Source organism: Babylonia areolata, chromosome 14, assembly GCF_041734735.1.
Source record: "Babylonia areolata isolate BAREFJ2019XMU chromosome 14, ASM4173473v1, whole genome shotgun sequence".
NCBI lineage: Eukaryota > Metazoa > Mollusca > Gastropoda > Neogastropoda > Buccinidae > Babylonia > Babylonia areolata.
The window spans coordinates 3,029,413-3,054,642 of NC_134889.1; the positions used below are offsets into that span (position 1 = coordinate 3,029,413).

General features: G+C 44.8%; 1 protein-coding gene across 1 annotated transcript in view; it reads right to left on the reverse strand.

Annotated features, from left to right (window-relative positions):
* The window catches only part of LOC143289408 (uncharacterized), a 35,703-nt gene that overhangs the window by 8,935 nt on the left and 1,538 nt on the right, over window positions 1-25,230 (reverse strand). Inside the window, exons 2-8 of the mRNA XM_076598373.1 lie at window positions 11,409-11,902; window positions 10,869-11,113; window positions 10,253-10,445; window positions 5,642-6,022; window positions 4,820-5,189; window positions 2,709-2,778; window positions 759-821 (exon numbers count right to left, since the gene is read on the reverse strand). Of these exons, the coding sequence (XP_076454488.1) occupies window positions 759-821; window positions 2,709-2,778; window positions 4,820-5,189; window positions 5,642-6,022; window positions 10,253-10,445; window positions 10,869-11,113; window positions 11,409-11,902 (1,816 nt within the window). The remainder of the gene's footprint in view (window positions 1-758; window positions 822-2,708; window positions 2,779-4,819; window positions 5,190-5,641; window positions 6,023-10,252; window positions 10,446-10,868; window positions 11,114-11,408; window positions 11,903-25,230) is intronic.

Genomic DNA, 25,230 nt, shown 5'->3' on the forward strand with positions numbered 1-25,230 from the left:
CACCCGGGTTCGTCTGTCGCAGTCTCAGCGTCGGCAGTCCATAGTACTGATACTGTTAGTGTTGACTATGTTCCTATGTATGTTGTTATTTCAGTCCATAGTGCTGATACTGTATAGTGTTGACTATGTTCCTATGTAAGCTCTTATTTCAGTCGACAGTACTGATAATGTTTAGTGTTGACTATGTTCCTATGTATGCTTTTATATCATACACGTGGGGAAGTGAACACAATGAAAACTTGGCCTTGCTAAGATTAACCAAGCAGTACAGCACATCCAGCGGTGGGCGGCAGGGTGGATGTCAGACTGTTGATACTGATCTCTCTGGGGTTTTCTGGGCTTTCTGCAGGATCCCCATAGCGTCATCATCATCATTGGTCAGCATCAAGACAGTATGACTGTCATGCCAGTAAGGCACCACTAAACAGCAGTCAAGGCCTGAGTGAGCACGTTACGCTGCTGGTGAGGCATCAGCTTGACATGTGGTGTAGCGTATATGGATTTGTCCGAACGCAGTGACGCCTCTTTGAGTAACTGAGCTGAACTGAAGCACAGGTTGTTTCACACGAGAAAGAACGGACATCACAAACGAACACAACACCATGAAGGAAATCGATTCTACATAGTCTGGGTGCCCTGCCATAGTTGCCACAGCTACCCTTTTCATCCTATGAAAGTCATCACCCCTTCTCACTTTACTCACATATTGATCACGCTGAAGCAAGCAAGCAGATCACTTGTAAAGAGGTGGCTGTCACGTCAAGCAGAGCACTTGTAAAGAGGTGGCTGTCACGTCAAGCAGAGCACTTGTAAAGAGGTGGCTGTCACGTCAAGCAGAGCACTTGTAAAGAGGTGGCTGTCACGTCAAGCAGAGCACTTCAAAGTAATCATATGTCAACTATACTTTTCTTCCCCCAAATCGTTTGTCTGCATATGTTTCTTATTCACCTATCAAAATGGATTTTAGCTTGTAGAAATGCTGTCAAGGATACTTCACTGACTTGCTGCCATGCCTTTTTGTGTGTGTTCTAAAATGCATGCTGCATTATTATGAAGCCTCTGTTTATTGTCTCATCTGAGAGACTTGCACTTGGCCCACAACACAAGATGTACAGGATGGGAAGTAAAAAGAACTTTATTTACATGTCTGGACCATGAAAGCTTTGTTCAAACTGTGGTATGCCAACACTTGGAGTATGGAAACATCTAAACTTTTTTCAGTGATCATGTTGATATGTCTTGGGATAACTTCTTTTCTTTAACTCCTTTCAGTTCCACAAGAAATGCGGATGGCAACATTTTTTGATAAATTTTCGTGCATCATTACAAATACTAACGCACGAACATGTCGTTTCAGCAACATATTTATTAACATATGAAATGATTGTAACCTCAGTTAAATCAAATCAAGCACCACCTCTTTTTAGACATGCAAGAATTAGCAGGATGATTCCGCAAATTTCTAAAATATTTTCATAAACTCTAACAAGTAAAATCTGGGTTACCAAAACTGGCTGAGGTACATTGACAAAATAAATACTCAAGTTATTCTATGAAGCAAGGAACAGACTTTAAAATGTTTCAAAGCTCGTTTTGTCCCTACACCACTACTGCTGAAAATCATGGTGCTTGCAAATCATCTTCTTTTTTTCTTTTTCTTTTTTGTCAGTCCAGATTCACAGATGATGAAGTCATGATCCCAACTCACGAACATATTATTGCTATTCGTTGTTTGTTTTTTTGTTGTTGTTTGTTTGTTTGTTTTGTTTGTTTTTTTTTGTTTTTTTGGGGGTGGGGTGGGGGGGGTCGTCTGTCTGACTAGTAAAACAATGTCAACATCTTCACATTCGTGCAAGTTAACAATATCTGGAATGCTTGAGAAAGAAATTGAATAAGTCCCAGAGACCCAAGCATTAGAAATATCGCTAAAAGGAGGAGTTTGTATTATACTCCATGTTTAGTGATACATATACTTACCATGTCAAACTGATGGAAACTAGGCCTATCGGTTTGCTCTGCTTGGCCACATTTCGCGCGGCTAACGGTGAAAAGACGACCCGTCTTGCCAGGTCCACTCTTAGTCAATCAAATGCCTCTAAAAGCTACAAGGGCCGGATACCAGGGTTGAACTGGCCATTTCAGTGCAATGGGAATCAGCTGTGGGCATACCAGTCTGGATTTCTGTATCACCTTGGACAGAACTGGAAAAGGAGGAAACGCAAAGGCAATCAGATTGCTCCAGTTTAGAGACATAGCATCCACTGCCCACGCTTCCGGGTCAGCGACTGGAGAGACACCCCTGAAGGGTGTCCTTGTCCAGGGTCCACTCTGTGTGGATGACACTCTTGGACCTGCTGATTGCATCTGCCAAGATGTTGGCTTTTCCTGCTATGTGTCTCGCTGAAAGTGCAATGCCCTTGCTGTGGCACCAACGGAGGAGAGCCTCGGTCTGCAGGGAGAGGTCTGCCGAATGCGCCTCCAGTTCCAGAACACTGATGTGGCATAGGCGCTCCTCCGGGGACCAAGTCCCTGCTGCATGGAGTGAGTCCGTGTGGGCTCCCCAGCCCAGGGAGGAGGTGTCTGTGAAGAGTGCCACTTGAAGTGTAGGTGGGGCTAAGGGCACCTGCCTGGTGACGATGTGGGGACATGGGGAAATCAGCTCAAGGAGCCAGAGGAGAAAGAGGAGAAAACAAGGGCAACACCCCAACAGCAAGTTCTCTCCCATTTCGTTAAATGTGTCATCGTTCTTGCACTTGGTACTCTCGTAGGAGGAGGGTTCTGTAAATCACCACCACAATAACAACTATGGTGTTATGATGTTGATGTCGATGATGACGACAATGACGATGCTAACAACGACAGCGATGATGATGATGATGATGATGATGATTGTGATGATTACGATGATGACTGCTAATGACAGTGATGACGTTGACAATGACAATGATGGTGGTGATATGGTGATGATCCTGGGGTGACGGAGGCAGAGGATACGTTCATGATCATGATGATTATTATTACTATTATTATTACTACCACTACCACTACTGTTGCAATTCTGACAAAAATACAAACGGCAAACAAACAAAGCAATTGTTCAGAGATATTGCACTGTATCAACGATTCCAAAGAGACAGTTCCGTTTTGACTTGTGCAGCAATAAGTTTTAGCAGTTTGGTTTCTTTCTTTTTTCTACGATTTTCCTGCACAATAGTGTAGGTGTAAAGGAAGGGATTTAAAGCTGAGTTACATGGCAGCACAAAGACAGCCAGTGCTGTGTTGATCTCTCCTGGAACAGGGACATCCAGCTTTGCCAGGAGTCCACAGACACCAATGGGGAACCAGCACAGAAAGTCTGACATGGCAATGACCAGAAGGCGACGAGCAATGGTGGCCTCTTTAGATCTTGTTTTGTCTTTGATAACTACGTTTTCTTTACTATTTGATCCATGACCTGACAACGTATTGGCTCTGATTGACCAGTAAATAAGAGTCTGGCCCATAGCAATACACAAAAATATGATCATGTTAAAGACAACCATAATGCTGAATGAATAGTGACGACCTGGAAAGCCAGTTCTGGTGACGGGCAGAGGAATGCAGATGCCTGTCTGGCTGTAGAACTCCCAGTGAGACATCACAGGGAGTAAAGGGATTGAGGCCAGGATCACCCCTAGTCCCCAACTGACAGTGCAGGCCACGTGAGCTGATGCTGGTCCGAAACGAAGACGACTGAAAGGAAAGTGCATCACCAGAAAGCGATCCAGGGTGATGAGGCAAATAAGAAACGATGATACTTCACAAGACAAAAGGGAAATGAATCCAGAAATTCTGCATGCTGTGCTTCCCTTCCAGTAAGATTCATTCCACAGGTAGGTGCCAGCATACAGACGGTCGGCCACTCCAATGATCAACAGGTAAACTCCCATGAAAAAGTCAGACATAGACAGATGAATAACAAACACTGCATAACCAACTTTACTTTTTGAGGAGAAGGACCAGATACGATATATGATGCTGCAAAGGTTTCCCAACAAAGCAGACATCATAAAGATGATGATAGCCGCTAGGTAAAAGTTAGATTTCAGCAGATTGTCACAAGAGGAGAGCTCATCTTCTGGTGCATGGCAAATTCCCACAAAATTGTCAGGTAGCAGAGCAGGACAACAAAGCTTGAAGTTGTCAGTGAACAACTGTTGCAGATCATCAATTTCATTAAGAAAGCTGAAATCAGCTAGAGGACAACCCTGCAAATCCAAACTCTGTAGGTTCCTAAACAATCCTATTCCTTGGAGAGATGTCAGCAATCGACTATGGGAAAGGTCCATGATTTGGATCTGGGGCATGATGACTGAGAAAGCATGTAACTTTGAGAAGTTATATGAAACTCGGGACAAACTGAGCAACATTATGGATTTCAGTTTGTAACGTATTCCGTCACTACACATTCCAAAGGACAATGGGTTACCAGAGAGATCCAGTTCTTCAAGAGTTCCCAATTGTGAAAAGTGCTTAGAATTGATGCACTGTATCAAATTATCACTGATATCTAACACATGAAGGTTAGGCAGAAACATGTCACTCATATTTCTCCAGCCACATGCTCCAGCACCAAGATGAATCAGCATGATCTGATTTGTGATGACATCCAAGGTCAGTCCACTCCCCCTGCCTTCCAGATAACGTATCTTGGGAAAAGTGTCAGATTGAAAGACAGACACGTCTGTGAATGATGGTCCGTAACAGACACACTGATCAGGACAAGAGTCCGTCAATCCACACATCACTTCATCATCCTGCTGTGGACACTGAGGCCAACCGTCACAGAGGTGGTCCACGTGTAGACATATTTCTCGGTCGTTCCCTCGACATTGGTACAACCCTTCACACGTGAGTTTGTCACACCCAGTTTCATCCTCACGTCCCGGACAGTCAGTCACGCCATTACACCTGGTGTAGACTGGCAGACAGTAACCATTTCCAGGGCAATGGAAGTGAGAGTCTGGGCATCGCGTTGTGTTTCCAGGAAGAGGGATCAATGAGAATCCTCCAGGTCTGTCAAAATTGACGAGCGCTGGTGGATTCGTAACATTGAAAACCATTTCGACTGACAAAGGAGGACAGTGCTTTTCATCACGTGTTGTCCAGCAGTTGACGAAATTATCACACACTTGTCTGATATCTATACACTGAAACAGACATTATGCACAAGGAGAAATGACTGACAGTGGAAGAAAAAGGAAAACGATTCAGTTCAGCAAAATATGAATACCCCCCTCCCCACTTTCTCTGTGTCCGTCTGTCAGTCTCATTCTGTCTCCTTTAAGTCTGTCTGTCTGGCTTACTCAGGCTCTCTCTCTCTCTCTCTCTCTCTCTCTCTCTCTCTCTCACACACACACACACACACACACACATTCACAGATGCACATCTACACACAGACACACACACGTTTTGTACATGCTTATTCTGGCAGTCTTGGGGAATAATTATGTTTGTGAAAAGGGAAAGTGTGATGTATTATTTGTGCAGGTGTTTTCCTTTAACACACACACATACACACACAAACGCACACATACACAATCACTATACAATTCATGAGGACAGTCACAGGGACAGACAAAGAGAGAACAAGTGAGTGACCTGCCCCTGGCCACAGTTAAAGGTGTTCTTTGCACAAGGCGGGAACTGACAGAATGATTCATCACTGTTATTCTTGCAGTCCTGACGCCAGTCACACACCACACTGTATGACACGTAGTCATCAGTCGCTTCACATCTGAAGTAAGGAGAGAATTGTGTCTGAGCAGCTTTACACTTCGCAGTTCGTGACACACCTCTTCGCTCCATTTTCCCTGTGCACAGACTGTCACTGTCACAGGACATTGCAACGTGTGTCACGTACCCCAATAGGCAGGTCACGAGTGGCACGTGTGACGCTGTGAGGTCATGTATGGTTTCAATTTTGATTTTTTCATGGGGCTTGTTATCTGTAAGGGATACTTTACACAGCACCCCCTTTACCTGATTTTCACAAATAACACATGCACACATACATGCGCGCACATGCACACACACACACACACACACACACACACACATCTGTATTTGCAAACCACAAATGAATAATTGTGTGATGTGCGAGTAAATTCAATGACCATTTCATCATTAATTCTGGATAATATCAGTTTACCTTCTATGGCCTAAGTTATTTGAATACAGAATGGGTTCATACTCTTCCACTGGGGATACAGAATGCCATTCAGTTACAAGAAGGGTAAGTCAGGACAAGAAGCCCAGTAGGGCCAAACACCCACCCCAGAAATATCGGAGATCATGTGACACAGTGAACCAGTGACACTTTTACCACTTCCATTTGACAGCCAGAAAACACACCCCAACATGGAGGCAGCACAGAAGTCAGCAATGTTTTCCGCTTGCACTTGATTGTTTTCACCTTGATTTCCATGAAAGTTATGCTGATGAAATTTCGACGCCAGTGTCTATTCTTCATTCAAAAGAAAATTCACTAATATTTTTGTGTAACAGGAATGTGTCAGCTGTTGAATCGTAGCGTTGAAACCGATACGTCTCCTTTGTTTTCTCCTGGAAATTCTATCATCTTACAGTTTTCAAACTGGGACAAAACGCCTAAAGTGCGTTTGGACAAAATGCCTACCAATGGGCTTTTTGCCCCTTCACTGGGCGTTCTGCCGCCCGTGATATGGAAAAGATAGTAAACTCCTTCTTTGTGCTTCTTTCAGACTTTTCAAGGTTTTTTGGTTGATAGATTCCTAGCAGCTTGTGCATTCACGCATCAAGCATTCGGCAATATAAATTCCTAATTTAGTAATCCTACCATCCAGTGAGTTTGAGCAGAGCAACTGTACCCCAAAAGGGAATCTTTAATAATAGAGGGGAATACATTTTTTACGTAAGGGTTTATATCTTGGGCAGTGTCATGGTCAAACTCGACGAAAAACATCCTCAGTGTCAGTTTAAAGGGTTAACCGACACATAGGGGGTTAAAGGCGCATGAAATCAGCTCAGCTGACTTGCACAGTAGTGCTGCGATCCGTGATTGGTCAGAGCTACCACGTGGCGGCAGGTTTAACCCTTACATCGACAGCTTTGTTCAAGGTGCTAACATCTGCAAGCCAGCAATGTCAGCTGTTCAGAAAAGCTGAAAACCACCTTGCAGCAGAGCAGCCAGTGGGAATGTGGGGTACTCGTTTTTCCCACTGCTATTGGCACGAACTCTTCTCCGCTATCACGTCACCAGCAAAATCATTTTCTGCTGAATGCCTTTTAATTAGACTTACAGTTTGCTGTCCCATATAGCGTGGTCTAAAGCGAGACTGCTGGTTACAATCTGAACTGGTTGCAGATCTAGCCATTGTTCAGACTAATTTTTGTTAACTCTAATGCTCAAGTCACCGAACGGCGACTACAGCGACCAAAGGGTTAAGTGCTGCGAGCTGTGATTGGTCAGAGCTACCACGTGGCGTCAGGTTTAAGTGCTGTGAGCTGTGATTGGTCAGAGCTACCACGTGACGGTAGGTTTAAAATCTTGTGTTGAGCAAGGAGACATGCAGTTGACAAGTCAGTCTCGGAGGGCACGTGCAAGAGGAATTAGCGGTGTGCTGAGTTCAGGGGCGTTCAACCCCATTGTGTGACAGGCCTGTTTTGGTCTGGGTCGTTCATTGAAACCTGTTGAGGTATGTGATATTGCTAGGGGTTTATTTTGTTTTTTATTCCGTTAAGGTGAGGAATGGCATCACTGAGCTATTCATTGAGCGACATAAACGGCACCAATGTCGTGCTCATGTGTGTTATGTGAATTTTGTGCTATGTGAATATTTTGTTGATTATACCATGGTATAGTTACAAAGTTCGTGCCTTTCCTTTTATTTGGAGTGAATAACTCGTCAATATTTGGTCAAATTAAATTAGTTAACATGTATTGAGAAAAGAAAAAGTCATACCTATTTTCGTGTGTCATCTTTGCCACTTTTGCTCAGTGGAGCAGAGGTCTTGTGCATCCATGTGCAGTATTCAGACATTGCCATTTTAGTCACTAATCTTTTTAACCATGTTTCCAAATTCAAATATATCTTATCCATTTGTTAAATTTCTTGTAAAATTACATTCAATCTATCCATTGGAAGATTTAAATTGGTGTATTTTTCTGTTTATTGGATCTCGCTGTTGGTTTCCCAAAGCAAGAAATAACGTTTAAAGGTAGTTAGTTGCACAATAAAAGGCAAAGTGCATTCATGCACGTGTGTATGAGAGAGAAGTTGAGGAAGGTTTATGTACAGATACACTGGCTTCAGAGCAGTCATCAAGTGGCTATCCATTCCAATAACCATATTTAGCATCTGAGTCTTCATCTTGTTCCAGTCAGCAGATTAGTGACATTATTCGTGACATATCACCTCCACAAGGGCTGACAATCAAAAGGTCTGTGGGTATACAAAAAACAGAATCAGTGGCCATCATAACATCATCACAAAGCAAACCTCCTCGAAAAACAGGCAAAGACGACTTACTGAGGCCTTACATGTCTCCTGTGGCAGGGTAGGTAGGACTAACTGCGAACAGTCCAGTCAAAGTGACCAGTTGTACATGTGTATTGCACAGATAACAGGTTGTCCATTCATAAAATGTAGCTCGTCCGATTTTTGAAGGTTTTTTCTGATTGGTTGCACTAGGAAAACTTCAACTGCTTCTTTCAACATTTTTTCAACAGTTGAAATAACAGGGGTGTGTGATGGTAAATGCCGACGGTCAAGTGAAATTGTGAACGATAGGTTTCAGTACTTGTGGACAATTAAAACAGAAGCAGGTCATGAACTCATTAGACATAACATGTTGTTGGAACATCGTACCAGACTGTTTTATTATTGTTGTCGTTTTTTTATCATACATGCACGCACGCACACACACACACACACACACACACACAAACACACATTTAAACACACACACCCCACACCACACACAAACACACCTTTTGAAGGTGCTCAGAAACTGTGTAACATTGCTCGCAAATATAGTCACGTCAAAATAACACTATTTTGGAGATTCATGTTAAAACTGACGTGACGTTCTGATCTGTCACCAACCTGCTTTTTTAAAATGGTAGTGCACAATTCAATCAACATATCAAATCAAATCAGCTACTATATTTTTAACTGTGTCAATGTTCAAGTCCTACTCTTTGCTTCCCTTGATTTTAGGATTTTGAGAGCACGTTTGTGAACCTGGTCGGCAGTGGTGCATGAAGAGAAGTAAGAGCGCGGAAATAGCCAGAAATAGCTGTTTGACTGGTTCCAGGAAATGGTTATTCAATAAGGTATCAGAACGAGATTTAAGCATACACTGAATTGTGAGGTGTGAAGTGAAGCGGTACAGGAACCGTTTGCAATTACACACTGTTCGCAATTAGGCCTTTCTACCCTCTAGGTCGTCAACGAGAGACCTCCACAATCCTTTATTATGTGTCTTTTCCTCTGTCTAGCTCCAGGTAAGTTCCGTCTTCTTGGTGTCTGCCTGGATGTGCCTTCATCAAGTTTTTTTCTCAGTCACCCTCTTTTACTTCCTTTGGTGGTTCCATGTCATGGCCTGTCTTGGCGATGATTTTCGTAGCGTTTGCCTCATTCATCCTCAGTTTCTTCTCCAAGTTTCTTTCAGCTAACAATGATGTCGTCTCCCATGGGTCAATGCACCTGATCTTGTCTGGCCGTCGAGCTGGAGTGATTATGATGTATATCAGTCTGAGGTTTTGCAACCATTTCTTGTCTCAAGATAAATTCAATAAACCAAAAGTCATGACGAAGACAGAAAGCTTGAAACTTTAATAACAGGCCTGTATTATGATCATAAAACCAAGCAATGCCGATTGATGTGGGCTGCTTAAGAGAGAATAGTATTCAGTTTCCACCCACTCATTTCTGAAGGTGAGCGAAAATACGAATTGTATCAATTTGTAACCATTTAAAACCACCCCAACACCACCACTTGTTTGATTTCTTTTCCTTCAAATTGTTCAACCTGTATAGCAGTGATCTATAAAGACATCTCTGATATATTGTTCAACTATTTTCACATCGCTGACACCTACAGTCCACTCATCGTTATAGAAATGACAGGGGGAAAAAACTATTGCATTTTCTGTGTTTGAATTTGTCCGTTTGCATTTGACATTTCTGTGGTTCAGATTGTAATCATTTATGTTCAGATAGCACTGACCTTAGAGCTCATCTTTTTACTGAGGTGTTCATTGACTTTGATGACAGCCTGATTGTAAGCACACAGTCTCATGTTTAGACTGTGGGATTCATTTTCATAGACTTTGACGATATCTTGGTTGCAAACATGGTGGAAGGAAGCGTGAAAGTTGTAGGCGATTGAGCCATCCCCCCACTGCCATGTGTTGATGTACCTGTAAAGAGGAAGACGATGGTATTGTGTTAATTGTTCTATCCGTGGCAACAACAGCTACGGCTCTCTAAACAAAGAACAATGGAAACGCGAAACAGCGACATAAACAAAGAAAATACGACTTAATCAGCCATTCTCCTCATTTTATTGACATTCCAGTCACTTTTGCTTTTGTCTGCTTCTAGCATACAAAAAAGAATCGTTATGAGGAGTTTGACAATTCACTTGTACAAGACATTGCATTTTGGATCTGTTGAAAATTCATATTTTTTTCAGTTAACAATGTGCTCATTTGAGTATTGTAGCCCTCAATGAGGGGCAATAACAAATAAGTGAATAAAGCATCTGCATCCCTTCTTGAGATAAAGTGTTCTGTTATCTGTATTCTCTCTCTCTGTCTTTCTCTATTTTTCACAAACTTTACATGTTTTCCTTGAAGATGTCTTCTGAGGTCTTCATAGCTGACACACCAACGTTGATATCAATCTGCATATAAAAGGGTTTTAAATTAGTGTTTTCAAGTGTTGAAATGACACTGCTCCATTGTTTTGTAGACTCAAATATGGCCAGCACACCGCCTGTTCTCTCACACACTCGCTTCGATTTACGGATATCTAATCCATTCTCAACATCGTCGAAGTAAACGTAGCAACCCCCCTCAGCTGTAAACTGCAACAATCAAACAACAGAGAAATGCAGATGATTACTGTGATAATTGTGTCAGTACTTTCTTGTTTTTTTATACTGCCATCAACTCAGTACACTTGTAAACCAAGTGTGTTCAGTCATACACTGAACGTACACATGGATATGCAATGTCTTAAAACCACATATACCAGAAGTATTTCATGCATTTGCGAACACAATATCAACATGATATTAGAGAGACAGACACACACAGAGACACAGACAGTGACACAGACAGACAGACAGACAGACAGAACAATCATACAGTCACCATTACTTTGTCAGGTCCGCAGTGTTCCGAATAGTAGAAGCACTTTGTTTCATCCTCACCATCCACACACTGACACTGTCTGTCACAGGGGAATTGTTGATACAGTCCCGGCCATTCAGACCTGGAGCAGTTCCACTTTGAACCAATTTTCTGAGGTTTGTTCTGCTGGAAAGAGAACACAATATTGACTTTCATGCAATTCTGCTTTTTGTATACTGTTTGAATGAAATGCAAACGTTCCCACTCCTTTCCGCCCCAGGATTTGGGAAGCTCCTTGTATAGTAACGACATGGACGTTGTAGACCAGAAGACAACGGGATCTGGTGGCTTGTCTGTGGTATAAATCTGTCCACATGGACCTTGGCTAAAAAGTGGCCAATGGAGGTGTTTAATGTCAGCGGTTCCATTTTGAGTTATAAAGATCCCCTGACCAGCTGGTGGCGTGATGGTCGCACAGCTCTGGAAAAACGCGTTCAAACATCTGGGTGTCTGTATGTAACCTGGAAGAAATGTGGATGCAGATACTTTAATCAAGAACAGACCATGGCCCTTCATGAAGAAGTGAAGCAAAACAATGAGTTGTCTACCCCAGCTCTTTCACGAAACACCTTGAAATGGAAACTTGATTGCTTCGTACAAATAAATCGACAGGTTTCTGACCATAATTTATGTTCGTGCTTTGATGCTGGATGTATGCTTAATGGTCAATGGATATTCTTATAATACCGTAACGATATAGGAGGAGGAATTTTGTTTTATGTCCCGTCACACATATCGGTGATTGAAGACATTTTGTTACAAGTATTTATGAATACATTTGAGTATTATCGGTTAGAAGAGGTGGGAGATGTGAATGAATGAAGGGTTGGGGGAAACTGGGCAAATGAGGTTGAAATAAGGGTGAAGTTTGAAACAAAATATCTAAATACAATTACAGGAAATTACTTAAAGGACTTCTTAAAAGAGAAATTGTTAAACTGACAAGTGGAACAACTGATAATGAATGCAAAAAGTCAAAAACATCAACGTTCTTAGTCACTTGTGAAGACACACTTTCATGTACATAAGGCTTCATCAAGCTACAATAAAAAAAAATTTAAAAAAATTATATGCTTAATTGTCAGGTTACTAAAGAAAATGCACTTGACATTAAAACAGTACTTGGTCCGTAATGAATTTGATAATAGTCTGAGAGCTAAACTCAGAATTGGTCTGTGAATTGGTCTAATTACCTGACCAACACTGCAAGTGTCTGTATCTCTCAGGCCTGGTTAACGCGAGATATCATTATGAGGAAGCGTAGAGTACAGCCTTGTCATGCAGTCCCAAACCAAAATGGACCTCCATAGCAACATCGTCATCGTCATCGTCATCCTCCTCCTCCTTCATCATCATCAATATAAGCAAAACAGTCTCAAAGTCTATGGCCTTTCATGCCCTGCTCTCATGGTGACCTCAGTTTCGATACCCCTCCACTTCCGTGCTTGGGGTGAGTCCTGTCAATGTCTTCAGTGTCGGCAGATTCATGGGGTGCTGTTGTTTCAGAGATGTGGTGGCGGTCTCCACTCTGGGAGGGGCGCTCACTGTCTGGCTCCGCGACTAGGCCATTATTGTCGTTAGCAGGGGGCTTAGTAGGTGGTGTGTGACGTCGTTAAGAGCAGACCAGCACTAACGGCAGAAAATTCGCAGAATCTGATGATAAGCGGGATGCGTCACTAACTTGGTAATTAATTCACAATGATAATGTTAATTATCCTCCATCTAAGAATTTGTTGATCAATAAAAGCAGCAAACATAATGTAGATTAACTTTTTCCCTTCCCTGATCATTCAATGAGTTCTCCCCAGACCATTTAGAAACTAAAAGAGTATAAGTGTTGATAATCTAGTGAGATTACGTCATCAAATCGTGTCATTATTGGACGTCATTTTTTTTTCTCTGCTTGTCGAAACGAATTGCAGAGGTGTAAGACGTAACTTGAAACACAGAAAGACAACGCAGTCATAGGCCAAATAAAGCCATAGGCTAGATCTAGTATTATTATTATTATTATTATTATTATGCACCATCTCTGCTTGCTTTTTTTTTAGTAACTACGGTACGGCGCATCTCCGCATCATGATGCTCAACCGGGCCAGGCCATAGGGGGCGGGGCCTTGCGGTACCGCCGGAATGTGTATAACGAGATGAGTCAGGGAGTGCTTCTTAATGCACAGATGCGCGTAGAATTTTCTGCCGTTTGTGCTGGTCTGCTCTTAACGACGTCACAGTGGTGTCAAAGTTAAATCAGAACAGGCACCACTGAACACCACCAAAGTGACTCAGCAGCAGTGCAGGGACTCCTCTGGTGTGTGGCCTCCTGGCGACCTAACATCGATGGTTCCCTGTGGACTGCTGACGCTGGAACTGTGATGGACGAACCCGGGTGTGGCCGTGTATGGAGGAATCTAAATGAGCGGCTTGGGAGCAATGCCACTAATGCAGATGGTGGGGCAGCCAAAAAAGTAATAAAATAAAATAAAATAAATAAATAAAAACAGCAAGTTTGGTGAACAATACATTGACTATCAGTAAACATGGAAACAATAACCCAGATACACCCAGACAGAGACAGACAGGGAGAGAGTGACAGAGATATAGATCAGAGAGAGAGACAGACAGGGAGAGAGTGACAGAGATATAGATCAGAGAGAGAGACAGACAGGGAGAGAGTGACAGAAATATATCACAGAGAGAGACAGACAGGGAGAGAGTGACAGAGATATGGATCAAAGACAGGGACAGACAGGGAGAGAGTGACAGAGATATGGATCAGAGAGAGAGACAGACAGGGAGAGAGTGGGAGATATATAGATCACAGGCAGAGACAGACTGCAAATGATACTGTGCCGAAGGAATAATATAATGTGTACTGCTGTAAATGTAATGAACAACAGATCATGTATTAGACGTCTACCCATGAAATGAAAAAAAAAATTGCTCATGGTTTACAAAAACAAAACAGACATAAATGAATAGATTCATCAAAATATCACGACACTGACACGAATCAGAGCCAGACCAGTGACATGCATGAAAACATAACACAGAACAAACAATTCAATGGTTGAAGACGTCGGCGAGATGGAATTTCATGATGCACAAGATATATTGCAAGTTAAAAGCTGCAAGAAGAATCCCAGTCAAGTTCGAGTGAATGACACACCTAGTTAGCAACGCTGTTTAAAAAAATCGTTTGTCGTCAGGGTTGGCTTTCTCTCCATTCCCACAAGAAAGCTTGGAATCACGAGAAAGTGTGTACTAACACACCTCCTTCTTGAACAATAATGTGATGAATGTTGAGTCTGTTCAGAGTGCCAAAAAGACAGAAAACTGAGATTTGTGTCATACCTGTTGGCGCTGTTGCTTGGAAAACTTTGTTGAATACTGCCTTTGAACAAAAGTGAATGTTATGTCTATGTGAGAACAACTGTTTTCCAAAGCTTGATAGTTTGTGCGTGGAAAACTGGCTTTACTCTGCTTGCATGTTTACAAAGTCAAAACTTACTCCAGTTGAGAAATACATCCCTAACTATGTATACCCATTTTCAAGTAGCAAAACAACACTGTGATAAAACCATCATTGCCAGAACCAAAATTCCCACCGTGTATGAGCAGTAGAGTGAAACAGATACTAATGGAAAGAGAAATGATAAAGAAAAAGAAGAAACTAGTAATGGAGAATAACTTGAACAAATAAAAGTAGCTGTTATAAGTTACAGTTTATAAATGTGTATAGCCTCATATTGTTAGAGTGCACAATTCAAGTTTTTACAAAACCTCTAAAGAAAGATAACTTATCTGGAATAGAATAGAGTCACTCCCATTTAGCTTTTCCGAAGACAGTTCACTGTTCAAGCACGTTGGGTAACGCTGCTGGTCAGGCACATGGAGCTCAATAGTATGGAGGGGAAGAAGGGAGGCCGGCCGCGCGCCAGCAGGCCGCCATCTTGCTGGAGGCTACTGCCTGCCGCGAACGCCTCTCCCTCTCTCTCTGAGTCTCTCTAATTAAGCTGGCAAATCTGTTGTGGCTGAAAATTACCTTGGTTTTAATGTATACAAACAACTGGACAAGAGATTCAAGCTTCAAGATGGTTTATTCAATCAAGGCCATAACTCAATATGAATAGTGGATAATAACAGAATGTCAAATGTTTCATTGCAATTGGCGATATAAACAACGCAACGTCTTTCACAACAAACTATCAGTGAATGTAAGAAATAAGTGTCTCTCTTAACTGCAGTACTTTATAAAGATATATAGCAAAAATAATTCAACTGGACAAGAGAGAGAGGGAGAGAGAAATTGATTATTCAGCTGTAAAATGTTAACTGCGACGAAAACTTACAGGAGGGATGGGGGCAAACGAGATGAAGGTGATGGCACACACACACACACACACACACACACACACACATACACACGCGCGCGCACTGTTTTCAGCTGTTGTTTTCTTCTTTGTTTTGTTGTTGCTTTTGTTTATTGTTTTTCGTGGGACCTCCAGCCTCCTAGCTAATTTTTGCCCCTTTTTTTCCCCTTATATTGTTGTTGCTGTCACACACACACACACACACACACACACACACACTGACGATGTATTTTGGTGTCTATTGTGGGGCCCCCAATTTCCGGTTTTTCCCACTCTTTTTTCCCTCTACTCTGTTTTCTTCTTTTTTGTTTTCTTTTTCTTTTCTCTTTTTTTAAGTCTAAAGTTCTTTCATTTTCTTTATTTTACACCCATTCCTGCACAGTTCTTTGTCTGCTTGTCTTTCTATTGATGGCAACATTTGTCGACTTAAGTGTATGATTTGCTACATGAACTTTGTCTAAGACAACAAATTTTCTATTAAAAAAAAGAAGTATTTCTGATCTTATTGTTTATTCATATCTCTCTCTCTCTCTCTCTCTCTCTCTCTCTCTTTAAAAAGATTATTCATTTATTCACTTATTTATTTATTTCATTTTATTTCATCCTTATGCATCTTTATCGTTATTTTTTGTATTTTTATTTCTGTTATTATCATTTTATCACTATTATTAATTTTGTTTAGATATAAATTTACTTTTCTTTTTTCTCTAGGCCTGACTAAGCGCGTTGGGTTACGCTGCTGGTCAGACATCTGCTTAGCAGATGTGGTGTAGCGTAAGGGCATCAAGGGCTCCGTTGCTGCATAGAGTGCTGCCCAGGTAGCAAAACTTGTTGACTGAATTGATCTCTGTGTCATCGATCTTGATTGCAGGTGGGGGGAGGCACTGGCGTTCTGTGAGCTAGCTCGTTGGTACATGGACTCGGTCTTGCTGAGACTGATGGTGAGTCCAAAGCGCCTGCAGGCGGTTGAGAACCTGTCCATAATGAACTGCATGTCCTGATGGGTGTATGCAGCAAGCGTGCAGTCATCAGCAAAGAGGAACTCTCTCAACAGTGCCTCAAACACCCTGGACCTGGCGTGGAATCGCCGCAAGTTGAAAAGTTTGCCATCTGTGAGAAACTGGATGTAGATGCCCCGGTCACAGTCTTGGAAGGTGTTAATCAGCATGGCAGAGAAGAGAATGGAGAACAGTGTGGGTGCCAGGACGCAGCCCTGCTTCACTCCATTTACCACAGGGAATGGATCCGACATGTCAGTATTTTCCTGTACTCTCGCTTGCATGCCATCGTGGAATGACGCAATCAGCTGGATTAGACTCTCTAGGCAGCCGAACTTTGGGAGGATCTTCCACAGACCACGGCTGTTCACTGTGTCGAAGGTCTTAGTCAGGTCTACAAAGATCATGTGGAGCTCCTTGTTCTGCTCACGGCACTTCTCTTGCATCTGGTGTACGGCAAACACCATGTCACATGTTCCCCTGTCTGAGTGGAAGCCGCACTGTGCTTCAGGGATGACTGTGTTGGAGACATGGTCAACCAGTCTGTTCAGTATGATACGGGCGAAGATCTTGCTGGCGATGCAGAGGAGAGATATTCCACGATGGTTATTGCAGGATGTTTTGTCTCCCTTCCGTTTATAAATGTGGACAATTGAAGCATCCTTGAAATCCTGGGGGACCTCCCCTCTCTCCCAGATAGACTGGAACAGGGCAGTCAGCTTGTCTGTCAGCACCTCGCCTCCATACTTGTAGATGTCAGCCTGGATTCCATCCGCTCCTGGTGCTTTTCCTGACGTTGTCAGCTTCAGGGCTTTCCGGGTCTCGGCCTTGGTGGGAGGGGCAGCTAGTGAGTCATTGACTGGTAGCTGTGGGAGGGCTGCAATTAACTCATCAGATATGGACGAGTCCCTGTTGAGGCTGGTGTTGAAGTGCTCGGCCCAGCGGGCAAGGATGTCTTTCTTGTCTGTCAGGGGGGTGGTCTGGTCTAAGGCTCAGAGAGGGGTTGATCCTGTGACTCTCGGCCCATACACAGCTCGGAGACCATCATGGAAGGTCTTCATGTCGTGAGCATCAGCAGGGGACTGAAGCTCTTCGGACTTTCTCTCCCACTAGGTGTTCTTCATTTCACGCAGCCACTTCTGTACGAGTTGCCTAGTTTGCAAGAACTGGTCCTTCTTCCTCTGGCAGTCTTTATCGGAAATATGATCCTGATGCCGTATATGCAGTGTGTCCAGGAGCTTGGAGATTCCAGAGTCGTTCTCGCCAAACCAGTCTTTGTGGCTCCTCTGTACAAAGCTGAGTGTGTCAGCTGCTGCTGTGTACACAGCATCTCTAAAGGTGCTCCATACCTCTTCTACATTTGTCGATGCAGGAATTTCTTGGAGAGCTGCTTGGATTTACTGCTGCAGCATGTCCTTGGTGATAGGGAGGCGGTGGATGTTCAGCTTCCTAGGAGGTTGCTACCTGGCTGGTTTGAGCTTGCGTCTGATGTTCATCTTGCTGCCCACCAGGCGATGGTCTGACCAACAGACTGCTCCTCTCATGCAGCGTGTAATGGAAACATCACCTCTGTCCCTCTGCCGGACAATCACATAGTCCAGCATGTGCCATTGCTTAGAGCGGTGGTGCATCCATGTGTTCTTGTACTTGTCCACTTGTTGGAAGAGGGTGTTGGTGATGGTCAGTCCATGCTGCGCACAAAGCGAGAGCAGAAGCAGTCCGTTGGAGTTGCACTTGCCAGTGCCGTGTAGTCCTAGGACTTTTGGCCACGAGGAGAAGTCCACGCCGACGCGGGCATTGAAATCCCCAAGGATGATCAGCCTGTCCTTTCTGTCTACCACTGAAATGGTGCGGCTGAGCTCCTCGTAGAAAGCTTCTTTTTGTCATCAGGGTTGGTCATCGTCGGGGCATAGCAGCTGATGACTATGGAGAAGCGATCTTCAGACAGGTTCAGACGCTGGGTCATCAGCCTATCGTTTATCCCACGTGGAAGGCTGTCAAGCTGTTGTGCAAGTTTGGTTCATATAGCAAAGTCCACGCCTGAAGTTCTTGGGGTGCCATCTGGCTTCCCAATGCAGTAGAAGGTGTAGCCCCCTCCAACTTCCTCCAGCTAGGTTTCACCGGTAAACCTGGTTTCGCTCAGGGCTGCTATGTACACCTGGTAGCGATCAAGCATTCTAGCAATGAGCGCTGTGCGCCTTTCGGGTCTGTCGTCTCTGTCTAAAAGGGTGCGAACATTCCAGGCACCCAGAGTCAGAGCATGACTCCTGGTTCTTTTCTTCTGTTGTTTTCGACCGCTTGTGTTGGATGTCCAAGTAGGTGCGGTTTCCTACTAGGTACTAGGTGAGGCAGGCTTTGTTTAGGAATCCTTTTATCTCCCCTTCCCCATGTGGGGAGAGAAGTGCTGTCCCTAAAAAGGGTTGCTCTGACACTGTGGGAGGATACGGGCGCCGCATCTTCCCCAGTCTACGGTAGAAGACCATCACCCCACAGCCGCCTGCGTGCAGAGTCGTGACTAGGAACTGCCAGCAGCTTCCTCTGCCTGTCCCCATTACCACTTCTCCATCGCCACAGGGCTTGGGAAAGCTGGGTGTTAGCCTGGTTGCCTGACAACCACGGGTGACTTCTTTTAGTGAAGAGGAGTTGTGCAGTCCCTTCCCCACTCTCTCGCCTACCGACGCTCACAGTCTCACAGGTGCAGATACTTCCATGTGTAGGACGGCCTCGGCAGGTGCAGGTTTTTTCTTCGGAGTTCCGTCTCCTAGAAGGACTTCCAGCCAAGGATAAGAGCTCCCCTTACCCTTTGGTCACCCTCTTCCGCCTTTACAGCCATTGGGAAAGGTTTTCTCCTATGCCTGGTCCGTCGTTGGGTGACTTCACATGCGGCAGGTAGTACTGGGTTACATGGTACCAGTAGCAAGGGCTATGCCCCTGACCTGACAGTTTACCCCTGACCTGACAGAGAACCACGGCACAGCGCAGTCAGACAACCACGGCACATCGCACAGTTAAAGAACCGCGGCACAGCGCACAGTAAGAACCGTGGCACAGTGCACAGTTAAAGAACCGCGGCACAGCGCACAGTTAAAGAACCGTGGCACAGCGCACAGTTAAAGAACCGCGGCACAGTAAGAACCGTGGCACAGCGCACAGTTAAAGAACCGTGGCACAGCGCACAGTTAAAGAACCGCGGCACAGTAAGAACCGTGGCACAGCGCACAGTTAAAGAACCGCGGCACAGCGCACAGTTAAAGAACCGCGCACAGTAAGAACCGCAGCACAGCGCACAGTTAAAGAACCGCGCACAGTAAGAACCGCAGCACAGCGCACAGTAAGAACCGCGGCACAGCGCACAGTAAGAACCGCAGCACAGCACACAGTTAAAGAACCGCGCACAGTAAGAACCGCGGCAAAGAGCACAGTTAAAGAACCGTGGCACAGCGCACAGTTAAAGACCCATGGCACAGCGCACAGTTAAAGAAACGTGGCAAAGTTCAGCTACAGAACCACGGCACAGTACAGTCAGAGGACCGCGGCACAGCACAAATAAAACTATTGGAGAACCGCTTTACAGCTAATGGAATAAAACAAAATAAAAATCTGAAAACGTCCAGCACACATAAAATATCAATTAATGATGAGAAGAAGAAGAAGAAGTAACAAATAAAAAATTAAAAAAGTGAGAATTTTGACTTGTGACAATTTAACGCTGATAGATACTGAAGACTTACAGGAGAGAGCAACAAATCAATCAATGCCGAGTTCTTAATTGCTCTGAGAAATGTAGTGCAAACCACATTTGAAAAAAAAAGTATATATAAAATATCAAGAAGGAAAAAAATAATGAAAACACAACAATTCAAGAAAAAAAATTACATATAAGAAAAGGAAAAAGAAATTTTTAATGTCAATTGATTTTAAAGTACACAATTTCTTGAGAGTCTGTTTATGGTACAGTAGCACCATACAACTTAGCACCAGAATTTTGGGGGCTTTTTTTTGGTTTGTTTGTTGTTTTTTGTTTTTTCTTTGTTTGTTTTTGTTGCTGCCCCATCATCTGCGCCGTTTCAATGGCATTACTCCCACGCCGCTCATTTAGATTCCCCCATACACGGCCACACCCGGGTTTGTCCGTCGCAGTTCCAGCGTCGGCAGTCCACAGGTAACCATCAATGTTAGGTCGCCAGGAGGCCACGCACCAGAGGAGACCCTGCAACCCTGCTGAGTCACTTCGGTGGTGTTCAGTGGTGCCTGTTCTGATTTAACGTACTTAGGACACCACCTACTAAGCCCCTTACTAACGACAATAATGGTTTAGTCGCGGAGCCAGACTGAGTTAGCGTCCCTCCCAGAGTGGAGACCACCACCACGTCCCTCAAACAACAGCCCCCCATGAATCCGCCGACACTGACGACATTGACAGGACTCACCCCAAGCACGGAAGTGGAGGGGTATCGAAACTGAGGTCACCATTAGAGCAGGGCATGAAAGCCCACAGACTTTGAGACTATTTTGTTTATATTGATGACGATGAAGGAGGAGGAGGATGACGATGATGATGACGATGTTGCTATGGAGGTCCATTTTGGTTTGGGACTGCGTGACAAGGCTGTACTGTACGCTTCCTTTCATAATGATATCCCGGCGTTAACCAGGCCCGAGAGATACTTAGCACCAGAATTTGAATAGTAGAGATTGGTGATCAGTGTGCAGACTGCCAGGTTCAAGGTTCAAAGTTAATTGCAGTTTCACACGATTCAAGTTTATCATGTAAACAGTTTTTCTTTCGCACACACACACACTCGGATTTCAGTTCAGAAGTACAGCCAAAAGGGAGAAAGGCAGGTGGTGGCACCATGAATGGCCAGTTGTACCACATATGTGGCGGTGGTGTGTGGATTGGGAAGGTAGGGTGGTTCACAGGGGAAGGGAAATGTGGTGGTGCCATGGGTCTGTAAACAGCGCCGCCGTATGACCACGGAGGCCGGTGTTGGCCGTTTGACCATGGAGACATGTGTTGGCGGTTTGTGTTGGCGGTTTGACCACGGGGGCATGTGTTGCACACCACGGTCATGAGCGTGGAATGGAGAGGGGCGAGACTGGTGAAGATGCTGTTGTGCTGGTGGCATGGTCTCGCTTCGCTGCGCTGGCTGGCTGACTGGCCGAGTGGTGGTGGAGGAGGGTGGAGGACGCTCTGCCGAGTGTGTATGGAGCAGGGGCCTCCAGTGGTGCGGGCCAGTATCTTGAATTGTGGTGGGGGAAGGTTTGGAAGGGGGACTGGTAAGAGTGTGGGAGGGGGTGGAAGGGAGCACATTTGTGTGTGTGAGAAGATGACGATGGCGGAAGGGCAAGTCAGGGAATTCTGTCTGGTTCTTGGGAGGAGAGAGGAGGGTGGACTTGGAACCATTCTTATTGGTATTTTTAGAAAAGGAGTCTCCATTAAATCTGGCCGCCATGTTAGGTGTTCAGTCCTCTCGGTCAGGCATACCAGCATGAAGAGGAGGACGTGATGGATAGGGTGGTGTGGGCAAAAGAGGTCGTTTTGGGGGAAGAGGTTTTAGGAAACATGTAGCACGCCCTTTTTACTGGGTTCTGTAGCGCTGGAATAAGCGCCAGTCTCAGGGCCCCCCTCAGTGTGATGAAGGTGTTGCGATGGTCAGTGTACAACACCTTCATGTCGCTGCAGGCCTCTTTCAGACTGTTGTTGCTGGGACATATGACGGCATTCAGTGGGTGTCGTCCTCTGGCACTGAGGGATGATGGATGACGCCTGTATTGCCGCCCTGGGGAATACACGGTGACACTGGGCAATGAGGGTCACCCACTGCTGTTTGGTCACACCTTTGGCCTCTGTTGCTGTTTGGGGCTCATAGCAGTCGTTGACACCCACGTGAAAGACTGATTTCTTCACGGTGTGTGACGGGGTTTGCCGAGCAAGCCACTCCGTGAGGCTGGAGACCGTCATGTCTTTAGTAGACACTGTCTGGTGTTTGTCAGTGGGAGTGGGAGGGGTGCAATGTGCATGGTCAACACGACTGGCTGTGGGATGCCCAAGAAGTACTACTGTCGTGCCCTTTGCAACAGTAGTCATCTGGAGAGGGGACGCGGTGGGGAGAGGTGACTTAAGGGAGGGGGCTGGTACACTGCTGGACGAAGTGTTGATTGATCTATCACTTTCACTGTCTGCTGCCATGGATAAAGGTGTGTCCGGCGGGAGGGGCTCCGTGGACTGGGGTGGGCGTTGTTTTGGGGATTTGGAATGAGAGCTTTTTGACTTGGGTTTCGTTGTTTTGGAGGTGAGGTTGTCTGATGGTGCATTTGCGTTCTTAGGGCATCTAGTTCAATTTTGAAGGACTGTCTTGCCTGATGTAGAGCTGACCTCAGGGCGGAGATTTCTGCCTCCAGGGATTGTTGTTGTCTGAGGAAATCCTCCCTGGGGATGAAGTCGCCCTGACAGCAGCTGCAGGTTGTAGACATAGCAGCACTGTCATTGTTAGTGTCTGCTGCAGTCTGTTGGTCACTGATGTTGTCAATGTTGCTGGTGTCATCACTGATGTTGTCAGTGTTACTGTTGTCTACTGTCGTCTGTTGGTCATCACTGATGTTGTCAGTGTTACTGTTGTCTACTGCAGTCTGTTGGTCCTCACTTACTATGTCTATGTCACAGTTGTCTGCTGTAGTCTATTGGTCATCACTTACTATGTCTATGTCAGTGTTGTCTGCTGTAGTCTGTTGGTCATCACTTACTATGTCTATGTCAGTGTTGTCTGCTGCAGTCTGTTGGTCAATGCTTACTATGTCTATGTCAGTGTTGTCTGCTGCAGTCTGTTGGTCATCACTGATGTCAGTGTCACTGTTGTCTACTGTAATCTGTTGGTCATCACTTACTATGTCTATGTCAGTGTTGTCTACTGTAGTCTCTTGGTCATCGCTTACTATGTCTATGGCAGTGTTGTCTGCTGCAGTCTGTTGGTCATCACTTACTATGTCTATGTCACTGTTGACTGCTGCAGTCTGTTGGTCATCACTGATGTCAATGTCACTGTTGTCTGCTGCAGTCTTTTGGTCGTCACTGACGTTGTCAATGTTAGTGTTGTCTGCTGCAGTCTGTTGGTCATCACTGACGTTGTCAATGTTACTGTTGTCTACTGCAGTCTGTTGGTCATCACTGACGTTGTCAATGTTACTGTTGTCTGCTGCAGTCTGTTGGTCATCACTTACTATGTCTATGTCCGGATGTTCCGTCGCTGTGTTGCTTTTGCTGGTGATGTGTGTTGTAGGGTTTTCAGCAGTTTCTGTCATGAAGATGTCACTGTTGGTGGTGTCTGGGGTGGGTGTGTCTGCAGAGAATGGCGTCGTCAGACCGCCATCTGCTGGAGCACTGTGGGAGAGCAAGCCATCAAGTGAGGGGCTGTGAGGTGGAGAGGGGCAGTGAGAAAGGGTGGGGGGATTGGGGTTTTCCGGAATTAAGGGGAGAGGCGTGTTGATTTGGTCTCCTGTCTGTGCGTCTCGCTGAGTCTGCTGTAGTGTAGCTCTGTCGGGAGATGTGGTGTAGCTCTGTCGGGAGATGTGGCGAGAAGTGTGTTGACTTGGTGGTCTGTCTGCGAGTCTTCCCGAGTCTGCTGCTGTGTAGCTCTGCGTGTCAGGGGCCGGCGGGGTCGTGTACTGGGCAGGTCAGCGGCTAACGTATGGACGATGGCACGCAGCCTGTGGAATTCCTCGTCTACCAGGCACCGCACGCGTGGCCCTGCACCAGATTCTTGTTGGATGTGTAGTGTATGTCAACCTTCAATAACTTTTTCTGTGGTTTATTTTTCAAACAAATTTCCAACGTTGATTGAAATAAATCTGAGGGAAGGGTACTATAGTCAATAGGCAAGGGTTCAGCATATTTTTGCCGATTGTTGGCGATGTCGGTCCACGTGTACGACACTTCTTTGGGAGCATACGTCCCAACATAACGTTGAAACAGTGAAAAGCGCCAGTGGGGCATATATTCGGTTACAGAATCAATTTTTTTCTGTATAGGGTGCAATGTGTATGTTATGCGTTCAAGAAACTGATCCCTGAACGCTGTGACTTCAGTCTTTTGCATGGATCGCGTCACTCGATCCATGCTGGCCACAGAACCTTGCTGTGGCAGTCCGCTGTGTTGAAACTAGGTCATGATGGCGGGGCACTCAGCACGAACCAGTGAAAGACTAACACACACAATCTGAGAACATCCATGAGCACATGGCTGATCACATAACATAACATCGACGATGAATTAGAAAAGTCCGGTATGAAACTACACACCACTTCTTCTTTTTTTTAATTTTTTTTATTTACAATACACAATGAATGTAGAATGTAGAATCTAGCGAACATCGAGAGCACAACCTGACAACCTCCCTCGCCAGAGAGAGAGAGAGAGAGAGA